General features: G+C 39.5%; 1 protein-coding gene across 1 annotated transcript; it reads right to left on the bottom strand.

Moving 5' to 3' along the window:
- Positions 1–246: 246 nt before the first annotated feature.
- On the bottom strand, positions 247–7,549 carry eef1e1 (eukaryotic translation elongation factor 1 epsilon 1). The gene is made up of 4 exons (XM_067577957.1): positions 7,409–7,549; positions 6,046–6,243; positions 3,320–3,415; positions 247–1,241 (listed from the first exon to the last, which is right to left on the bottom strand). The coding sequence occupies exons 1-4, from the start codon at positions 7,490–7,492 to the stop codon at positions 1,098–1,100; spliced, it is 522 nt and encodes a 173-aa protein (XP_067434058.1). The 5' UTR covers positions 7,493–7,549; the 3' UTR covers positions 247–1,097.
- Between the last annotated feature and the right edge of the window lie 4,315 nt (positions 7,550–11,864).

The following is an 11,864-nucleotide window of genomic DNA, read 5'->3' as shown; positions in this document are numbered from 1 at the left end:
ACGACTGGTGGTGAGGAAGTGGCACAGAGAGCGGGGATGTAATCAGGATCGCACACACAGAAAACTGTCCAGTGAAATGTCTGAGAGTTGGATGTGAAAAAGATAAAATCCTGAGGAAAAAAAAAAAAAAAAAGCCCAAAACAAAACCACCACTGCTCTGATAGAGATGAGAGACTTTATGCAGGGAGATGGCAGTAGTGGCAGAACAATATGGACTCAGCAGTGACTGTAGCCATTATAGGGTCATGATGTTGAAATAGCAATCGCATTTATTTGAACAAACTGTTGTGAGGAAATGCATTGACACGGCATGAAGGATGCTGCTTTTCCTAAGGACATAATGCACTGCACTGTAGTTAAATAACATCTCAGCAAGGCTTCTTAAACCCTGTAATACTAGTCATCCTGTGTTCAAGGCTCAAATTAAACAAAGAATTACCATTTAAGGACCATTTATAAATAAAAACACATTTGAGCTAGCAGCACTTGTTTTTCACTTCATCGCAACCTGTACAGCCTTCGCCCGGAATACAACAACCACACAAATGTAGACTTCCAAAACTCCCGCCAGAATTACCAACATAAAAAAAAAAACCACAACATAAAACACAGATGTAGCTGTGACTCAGAATTGCTCCCTGGTCTTTGTATGACGGTTAAGACACCAAACTTCTTATAAATAGTGTTAGAATGATTGAGATGTTAACAGATAACGGCTCCTTCCTCCCTCCGTTCCCAGCCTTTGTCAACAGCCAATGGTAATGGGTAATACTATTAAAAACATTTTTCAAAAAATATGAGCTGAACTAGATTTGTTTTTCTTCACTGACTTTTCTGCTTTTAAAAAATCCAATGAGGAAAAAAAAAAGAGTTGATCTGAAAACACTAAATCTCTCAAATAACTGAAATAACGTTCAGGCATGTAAGCGGGACAAAACATAAAGGCAGGAATAAAGATCCAAAACAGGAATAAAAGGAGATCTGTGTGGAAACATCCTCAAATTGTAAAGATGGAGATTTGATTTAATTTGCTCAGGTCTGGTCCGAAGGACACAAGAGCTTATGATGAATCAGGCTGAGTCGGGTCGGGTCGGCTCTCAGTGGTGTCTGCTGGTGTAAATTCTGTTCCTGAGCACAGCTACTGGAGGAAGGTGGTGTCGGACACCAGGATAGTGCTGGATGTGGTCGAACCACCGCGTCACATTCACGTACTGCTCCTTTTCCTGGATGGCCAAGTCCACCTGGATGAGAGGAAAGCAGAGATTAGCTGCTGAATGTTGATACTGGTAAATCCAATTTATACTGTATATACAGTATATACGACTATGTGAAAAACGGAAGTTATCTTGTTTTAGTAATTTATGTAATTAAACAATTCCAGTGTTACCAGTATACTGCTGTTACACAAAATTATGTTTATTATGTTCTCACTTTGCAATTTTGTTTTCTAATTTCTTGTTAAATTCTGGATACTTTCACCTCTTCAGGCCTCATTTAAACATACATTTAAAAAGACATTTAAAATTTAACAACCGGACAAATCAGTCCAACTGATCACAACTCACGTCCACACTGAAACCTGTGACATGGAGTCACAAGTAAACAATGTAATCAAATATTTTTTAAGAAAACAAAATTCCAAATTCTGATTCCAACTTCTCAAATGTGAATATTTTCTGGTTTACCCCGACAGTAAACTGAATATCTTTGTGTTGTGGACAAAACAAGACATTTTGAGAATGTCACCTTGGGCTATGGGAAACAGTGATAGACATTTTCACCATTTTCTGACATTTTATGGACCAAAATCAATTTATTGAGAAAATAATCGACAGATTAATCGATACTAGAATTGTTAGTTGCAGCCCTAAAACAATTCAGGCTGGAAACTATTGATTTAGATTGATTTAAATTTTCCTAAAATGTAAAAAATTAATAAGATCAGCCACCTGACCGACAGAGAGAAAAAAAAAATCTATGAATCTATGAAAAAAAGATGAAGTAAATGGGTTGTTCTTACTGCCTTTGCTAACTAAACTGATATCACAACCAATAAATGAATCAATGGCACAGCAAACATGGTGCATGATGGGAAGATCATAAACTGACTATGGAGCACAAGTTATTGAAGTGGTCTTGGAATGGACATTTTTGACAAGTTTGTGTTAAACAGCCGCATTTTCTTCTTAATTTCTATGACAAAAAATGCATTCTAGCTGAATTAATCAGAATGTCCTTGGAAGAGAAATCTTATCATGCATGTGCTGTTTCATTATCTAATTAATTGGAAAGTGGAACCCCCCCCCACGCAGACAACAATCCAGCCTAGAACCATTCGAGCGTCAGTCAGGTTTAATGTTTGTGTAATGTTGTTTTCCATGAATTGAACATCAGGACAGGCTGTGGTTAAGGGTTGGGTCATCTGACCCTTTGTCCCTGAGGTTAAAAACCACACTGATTGCAAACCAAAGTGACGCTCCTCTGCCTGGTGGCGGGGGCAACCTTCCATCTCCGCCACAACTACTGACATCTCTCAACATGTGATCGCTCCCTCCCTCCGTCTCATTCTGTCTTCCTCATCTCTGAACTCACTCTTATCTTTTTTTTTTTTTTTTTTTAAATCACGGAAGGCGTAGCAAACTTACTTGTCCCTGGTCTGGGGCTAAAGACATCACTTTGTGCCACATCACTTTATTTCTCTGAAGTGAAGTGAGAATGTGTTTATAACCCGTGTGTTTATTGCCAACTTGTTCTTGGTGCCCTTTGGCCATATGACTGGTCTAATAGTGTCTTATGCACTGTGACAAATTGCTTATTAAAGTTGCGGTTTGACTGAAGTGAGCGTTGATATGGAGGGAAAGACATGGATGAAGAGATGGATAGAAGGATGGGTAGTGAGACACAGTAAATCAATACAATTTACCTTGAACATGCACTCCAAGGGAACTTTCAAAAACTGAATTTTAAGTCAGTTTTTCTAAAAAGTTTGCTGTCTTTATGTTTTAAAGATCCGGTTGGCGTGGCAAAGTTTAGTTTCAGTTCATTATCAGTTACAAAAATGTTTTCAATGAGTGAGTACTCCATCGAAATAAAACTGTGTTAGATAGACAGAGAAATATAGATGTTGAAAAGATAACCCTGACCATAACCTTCACGTGTCCCAATGTTTTTACCTTAAAACCTACAATGAACTAAGGTCATCAAATATCTTGAAATTTCTTTTCACTGTATTGTGTCACTTGAAACTCAGTAGACTTGTCAGTGACACATTACAGTTTCAGTTATAATAACTCAGTACGTGAGAGAAAAGGTAACTTACTATCATTGGATGAATCCCACTGTACATGAATGTATCAGCGATGGTGAACTGGTTGCCAGCCAGGAACACCTTGTCTTGCAGGTAGAGGTTGAGGTCCTGTAAGAGAAAAATTCAACAATATAACCGCTAATGCTAATGAGGTCATTACTTAAGATAATTTATGCATTATGGTAAGCATTTCTGTGTAAACACATTTGTCTTAACATGACAGATGAATATATTATACGTTAGGGAAGAAATCTGCATTTACAGGAATCACTAATGAAGCCTCCTTTTGTGGATAGTAAAGTGAGTATTCAGCTGTGTCAAAGAAGAATTTTACATGTATATAAAAATTATTAGTTTTTACAAAATTTCCACTGTCTAAATGGAGACTACAGGCCTAAAGGGAGGCATGACAGCAGGTTCGTTAACCTATATATCTGTGGGTGCGTGAGGTACACGCATGAGTCTGGATCGTGGCTTGCGTGTGTGTGTGTGCTGTGCTATGTGGATAGGAATAATATGTAACCTGAGGGGGTATGGCATCTCTCCCCATGACTAGCGACTTAGCACAGATGCTGTACAAAACAGGCTATTTGTTTATTCTGCTACCAAATGACTACAACTCTCGCTTGTAAATCTAATGAAGCTGTCCTAAACTTGGGCAGCGTGATGTGTGTTTCTCAGTCCATGTCTGTGTGTGCAAAGTCGTGCATGGAAGTGCTGGTCCCAGGGGAAGGGACCATCTTTAGCACTTGTACATTGTGCGAAGGGAACACTCCACGCACACAGAGCATCTTGGGGGCAAATGGAGTTATTGTGCGGCAAGAGTGGGTGATGCCAAACAAGGCATGAAGACTGCAGACTTCTTCCCCTTCCACAATCAGATCCCTGCTTTTCTTAGCCTACAGCGATGGAGCTGAAGCCCAGTCGAGCATCAGAGGAGAGGCAGTGCTCCTGCTACCCCTACCCAGCACATGGAGCTCCAGACTTAGGTTCTTCTCCACCTGCCCCCGCCCTAACTCTGCACTCGTATCATCGGCACATTTTAATAAAATAACGTTTTTTTTCCCCTTTTGGGTAGGTCATATACAGGGTAGAAAACTACAGCTGTTCCTTTCTACGTAAGACAGACAAATAACTGAAAATACTGCACAAGATTTTTTTTTCTTTACAACTGCAGTGCATTGCTTGTTTTTGTTCCTATTTCTTTTTGTACCTTTCTATAGCTACTATTGTGTTGTTGACTGCTGTCATCACAGTACAAAGAGTATTTTCTGTTGTTGCTGTCTTTGATCTAAATACTGACCTTTAATTCAACGTGTCAACAAAACTTCCCACTGGCCCTATGCCTTCAGGCAACCATTACTCTTGATGTCTTGCTCAGAATTCTCAATAGTTTAATGCCTGAATATCATCAGATGTTTTGGATTGAAATCAATAATGCAGCAATCATATAATTATGATAAGGAATCCTACAGCTTGAAATGCAGTGCATGAAGTCCAAGATGTTGGTGCTCTCTCTTGATTGAAGACAAAGTAGGAAGTGACCCAGATGTAATTAGTTGTATGCTAGTGCATGTGCTTCATAAATCCACTGATAATAGTTAACTTCTGTGGCAGCAGGAAGTCACCCAGTACTAGCCTAATTGGTTTAAGGTGGAGTGACAGAATTTCCCTAACATTCAGCTTCAACTGTGGGTTCAGGCCTAAAATGGTTCGGCTTGTTTATCGTCACATTACATGAGTGACATGATGTTTACTTCAGAAAAAAAGTCTCAGCTTGAAAAACTATGAATTTCCTATTTGCATCCTGGGGTGAAAAAGTTGAACAACTCCCGCAGTTGACAGTTTTTATCTTTGGATAATTTAATGGGAGATGACTGGTGTGCTTGAAAGAAGAGTGTTAAGGATGCTGCTAAAGCAGCAGGACAGGACAGGGGGCCACCGGGCACCAGAGCTGAGCTGCTCAGGGCGACTTCCTTCTGTAAGTGGCACCATTAAAATATTTAAGAGGCCTGGCTGCCGCACAGCATGACTCCTCGGCTATGCGACAACAGTGTGTCACACTGAGAAGTGCACATAGACACACATACACACACACATAAACACACAGACACTTCACGCTGACAGGACAGTGCCAAGAGGCGCCTTGTGTCCAGCAGACCAGTGGCTGGCGATCCATTTCACTCTGACTGGCGTCAGGCACATTAAAGCATTTTTCTCTGTCTGTGGGGCCATGTCACCGAAGGGCCATACATCAGTCTGTATTCCTGTTGCTTGTGCCTCAACAAGACAAACACACACACACACACACACACACACACACACACACACACACACACACACACACACACACACACACACAGTATGGCCTAGCTTGCGGACAGAGAACAGGATTGTGAGAGAAACTGATACGTTGTGGCGCCTCTTAAAGGTAGGAAATGATTTCATGATTCTATTCACATTACAAATATTCAATGAACTGTTGAATGCTGATTAATGTATTCGGCTTAAAAATATAATCAATACCAAGGCCATTTATTTATTCTTAAATATCCAAATCCTTGTTTCCTTTTCATTGTTCTTGAAACTTTACGTTTAATACCAAAAAGAACAACAATCAAAAAGAAAACCTGCATGGAAACACAGCTGCATTCAAATCTGGCACAAAGAGAAGATCAGATTCACGAACATCTACAGCACAACAGAAGGAAGAACACGAGCAGCTTCTCATTCTCTACCTTCAGGATGGTTTTGACGTCCTCCTTGGCGTAGCCGTCCAGCTTGCTGACTCTGTACTCCAGCCACTGCTGCACCACAGCTCTGCTCTCTGCAGAGTCACCCAGCAGCTCTGGGCGCTTGGCCTGCTTCACCAGGTGACAGGCGACGGTCACCAGCCCCACCAGTGGAGGACCATTATTATTCTGTAGCACAGGTACCTGAGGGGAGTGACACACAGGGAGGGGAGTCAGAGGAAAAAAGTAGATACCACTTCATTTTATTCACTTTTAGACACAACTCAGAGATCTTCTCAGCACATCACCGATTTCTATATTTACTTAACACCTCCTTAAGCCAACAATGCTGAAGTTAGCTTCCAATTTGGGTTGAAGGGAAAAGTTAAGGGAAACATAAATATTGACATTTGGCGGCAGATTCTCTGTTTATTCACTATTCACACTTATGGCAGAGTGTTATAAGTTATAAGTATATTAGGATGCTTATGAAAACAGAAAAAAGGGACAATTTGACTGTTTTTTCTGCCATCCACACCACATTAGACCAGGTCCAGATCAAAACAACACTATATTTAGTCTTGTCAAATCTGGACTAGATTAACAAGGAGATTCCAGAGACTCATTAAAACTGTTTCAGATTTGTGAAACCTTTAGTCTATTTGTGAAAAATGAAAAAAGAGCAATTTCACTAATATTTCTGGTCATTTTGAGGAAAGGTGCGAGAACAACAATCATTTTGTATTTAAAAAAATAATGAGTGAGTAGAAAATTTACTCTGTATAGATATTTAGTCATTGTATTTCAAAAGGTAAAAATAACTTTTCTACCTTTGTTTTTAAGTGAAACAGAGGAGCTTTATATGGCAATAACCAATAAAATAGAGAGACGTGGAATCATACTGTCAATTTCTATCAACTTTCTCCTTAACCCCGAATCGGAAGCTAACTTCAGCGTCGTCTTAAGCCGTACCCTTCTCTTTTTCCTCTTTTACCCTCTTCACTGAAGGTGTAAACTTACAGTGCAGTAACTCGCACAGTGACAGCTCACTCCCACCCCTCCCCTTACTTCTATGAACGGACATGCGCAAAGCATGCAGCTATGTCCATTGTGCTGACATGTGGAAATAAGATAACTGGCATAAAACACGTGGTGGCCTAACAAATGAATAAGACCACTGATTATCAACTGATTACACAAGGTATAAGCCACGAAAATTTCCCAGCGTTATAGTATAACCACACATGACTTAGCTCGTTAGCATAGCTAGCTACTATGAGCTAATTGCAATATCTTACTAGCTTCCATTTGTATCAAATAGCGGTTAAAAGCCGGCAGTGAACGCCATAATAATGCACGGTCCTGTCACCTTTTTATCCCCCTGTGTACTGTACTTGTTCGGCTTTTTCAGTCCTAAATATTTCTCCAGCGACGATAGCTCCCTCAACGCCATGTTTCTGACTGTGAGATGGGCAGTACAGCGTGCGTCTGTTCTGATTGGGTAGAAGTCTCTACTCCCGCCCATCGGAGTGTGACGGACGGTGGATTTAACCAATAAAAAGACAGCATACGAGACTTTCATTTCATTGCATCAGTGAATGGGACCTGCAGAACGACTGTGGAGTAAATTGTCAGGATTTATTGCCGATCATATCAACCCTCACTTTTTATTCCTTAGGAAAAATATATGGTTTGGATTCAGTGAATATGACAGGAATCTCTGTTCGCAGTTGTATGTAATTTATTTTGCTCACTATTTTGACCAAATTTGATATTCACAAATCCAAATTCTTAAGCAAAAAGCCAAACTTTTCAGAGCTGGCTGTCCAAATCAAACAATACTTTTCTTCAACATCTGAATGAACAAACAAAAAAGCTGTTAGAACATATGACCACTGTAAGCATTATAAGATATTTATTTAACTTTAAAAAAAAAAAAGTTTTATTACAACCTTTAATCCCCCTGGCATGTTTGTAATTGTCGACTCAAGTTGCATACACAAGGTGCTGCAAATTAGTTGTATACTTGTTTCAATAAAGTTGTTTAAAAAAAAAAAAAAAAAAAAAAAAATTAAAACCATAAAATACAATATGAATTCAACAATGATATATTTACAGCCAGGTTTAACTTGAAAAGTAAGAATAAAATTAAAGCTGTGAAATAAACAGAGACTTGGTACCATAGAGTGTTTGATAAAAGGATGAAGAATAGTTAGTCTCAAAGGTTGTAATGAATGGCAGATAAATTATTCCAGATTATCATACCATACCTGTGAGTATTAAACATTTGTAGTGATTTGTTATGTTTTTGAACGCATAAATCTGTTGGTATGTTTGATCACATACCAAAAGGAACCCCATTTAGTTCAAACCATTTTCTTTTTAATTTGGGTTCACTAAATCCACAGACAAACACAGATTATCACTACAATATGCTAATATTGGATGTTAGTATATCCCGGCATTCCCTATAGGTGGGCTCAACTCCATCTCATCCAAACCCCCCAGCAACCTGTGCTGAACCTATCAAAAATGAGTGTTATGCAGTCCTGCTAGTTTACAGTAACATGCCTGTTTTCACTGAAGTTCTCAGTGAGGATTTGTGGTTAAATGGAATCAGAATGACAGTGGAAGGTCTGGAGTCCTGCAGCAAAGTTTCCCCGCTCTGCCTGTCTGTGTCTCCACTGTGTCCCGGCTTTGACATTGTGTGTGTCATGTCTGTTTGGATTTGTACTGTGCCTCTACGATTTCCCCATAATGAAATGTCACCTGTCAGTCAAAACTGGGCTTATTAACTATATACTGTCCCGGTGTGTGTGTGAGTGTGCACTTGTGTATGTATGTTTGACACCATAGGGAGTGACAGCTGGGCTGGAGTGTCACACTACAAGCTTTCTTTTCATCCCCAGCGGTCCCTCTTTGTAACAGCTCACCTGGATGACGAGGCTCGAGGTCATACCGGCTGACTGCAGCAATACAAATAACATTCATATTTTTACTCTGGACTTTCATTGACTGCAATAAAATAGACAAGGAGATGCAGAGTAGGGGAGACAAAGACTGGCGAGTCTTTTAACTGTTATTTATGAGGACTACATTTTCTTACACGAACTGTGCAGATTTGTGCAGTGATAGAAGAAGTATTCAGATCCTTTATTTTAGTTAAAGTAACAAAATCACAATATAAAAACAAAAAAACCCACTATTACTAGTGATTCAAGATTTCAAAATTTTACTCAAGTAAAAGTAGACAAAAGTACATAATTTACTCATAATATTTGAATATTATTACAGATGCATTTTTTTGTTATCTTTTTTTTTATTGATTTGACTACATTAATTAAACACAGACACTGTGCAGGTGCAGCAAGGCAATATCACATATCCATACATCAATATGTATTCCTGCCATGGCGACATTTCATAACCACTCTTTTACTGATATATCTATCTATCTATCTATCTATATCTATCTATCTATCTATCTATCTATCTATCTATCTATCTATCTATCTATCTATATATACAACAAGGGTCATGGTATTCATGGTATTTATTACCCTCGCATGACATACAGTATGTCTTTTTCTGGGTCATATTTTCACTACAAAGAGGGAAATGATGAATACAATGTCCGTATTCCACATCATGGAATTCAACTTCACTTTTTTAGACCAAAGCATACAAGCCTACACTGTTCTGTTCAGCTTGCAATTATGAGAAAGTCACAGAAAATTACAGAATAAAGGACTCTCTATATTTTACTTTATTGTCATTGTGGCCAAAATACTCCACGGTCCTATGATGCTCCAGATTCCACTGAGCATCTCCAGTGCTATTACACTTCCTGCCGTACTGTGTCATACTCAGCATAACATAGCATCAAATCTCCCATAGCAAGTGAATTGTGAATATCTACGACATAAAATATCTACGAATAACTGCGTCATACTGTAGTCTAACACAGCAATTAAACATTGAACATCTAGGGCTTCTTGATTCTCATATAGGCAGCAGTTTTGCTTCATGTGAACTACTTTCACTGATGTTTATTGCCTTGCACATCCACTGTACCCACATCTGCCCCTTTCACCGCATGCACTTAATATAAAAGAACAGATGATATTTTTAAACCCAATTTGTTGAGAAAAAGCTGTCCCAGAAAACAAATTAATTATAAGAATGAGTACACAGACTATCACAAATGATTAGATGCCATGAAACAAGGTAAGGCTAATTCTCTGTATTTTTTTTTTTTCTTTCAACCTTCCATTTTTGCTGTTTGTTTATAGGCTCCAGCACGTCATACACTTTTACCGTATAGAGCTTCCATAAATGCATGCCTGCAGCGTTAAAGTGCGTCTCCTTTAACTAAATGCCTCGAAGCTGCCACATCCTGTCTGTACTCAAGCGGGCTGAGGACAACAATCCCCAGTGCCCAGGACTAACGGTAGCCTGTGGGAGTTTTCTCATACCGATCGTGATACACAATCTGGGGTCACATTAGTAAGGGAATCTACAGTGGGGGTCACCGATAGTGCCGTGGGGCTTCCCAAGGCAGGCATAGCCATAAACACAGCCTCAGTCCTGGTAGATATATCCCCCTCTTCCTGGTTTGTAGTCTACAATATGCTGTTACACTGATTTGTCTAGCCGGGATGCAGGGCCATCGCCCCGCCTGTCTCCTCTGTTACCTTTCATGACCTGTGAAAGCTCTCTGACTGAATGCTGTATTTTAACCACACAGATGCTCGCAGAAGGGGGGGGGATTGGTTGTGAGTAGTCAACATGAACGCTGTCAGCACGGATTGGTGAAATTGCATATTGGTGCTAGGTTGGATTCCCTGTGTGGAGTGATCATGGGGACGTGCGCCAGGCGGCAGGGTGACAGTTTGGGAGAAAGCTGGGAGTTGTGAGATGAAGACAGACAGATGTATGGGGGTTGTAGCGCTGCCTGTACCTTCACCTCCTGCCAGGTTTTTATTTTTGAGGTTTTTTTGTCCAAAAAGCATGATTTATGGCTGAAGCAAAACATATAAAGATGGATTTTGGTAAATGGATAAAAGATGCAATGAGACAGGCATTTTTAGAGAATTACTTTTTATAATAGCTGTAAAGAAAAAAATGCTGTAAAAGCCAAAAATCTTGAGGGATTTGTTTCACATGATTCTCTTTTGCTTTGAAAACTACCAGAGAGAAAAGTCAACCACATCATCAACAAAATCATTTTGAATGTCTTTTTTGTCTTTAATTAGGGCTGCAACTAACAAAAAGCCCAAGGTGACATCTTAAAATGTCTTGTTTTGTCCACACTATCTTACTAACACATAAAACATGAAACATAAAAACAGCAAATCCTCACACTGGAGAAGCTGGAACCAATGAGTGTTTTGCATTTTTGCTAGAAAAAATTACTTAAATGATTAATCAATAATCAAAATAGTTGTAGATTTATATTCTGCTGATCAACTGGTGTATTAATAGAATCAGCTCCAGTTTTAATCTTCCAATTTTGCAACTTAATGTGAGAAAAAAAACCTGAATCTCATCTCCGTGACATGTTTCTCATTCATTTCCACACCAGACCCACTATACAGAAAGTCACTTTCAACCAGTCTAGTATATGACTAGTGGTAGTCCGCATAGTGTGTCTCTTGGCTTCGGAGCTGCTGGCTCTTGTAGTGGAGGAGAGTCAGAGGATGCCAGAAATGTCACACCTCCAGGCTGGGCCTTTGGGCCTTCATGACGACAACAGTGATGGGATTATAGGAACCACCCTGCTGCTCCATGCAGAAACAGGCACCCAAAGGCTAAAAACAACAAGC

Source organism: Thunnus thynnus, chromosome 21, assembly GCF_963924715.1.
Source record: "Thunnus thynnus chromosome 21, fThuThy2.1, whole genome shotgun sequence".
In the NCBI taxonomy this organism is placed as follows: domain Eukaryota; kingdom Metazoa; phylum Chordata; class Actinopteri; order Scombriformes; family Scombridae; genus Thunnus; species Thunnus thynnus.
This window is presented reverse-complemented; position numbering and strand designations above follow the sequence as displayed.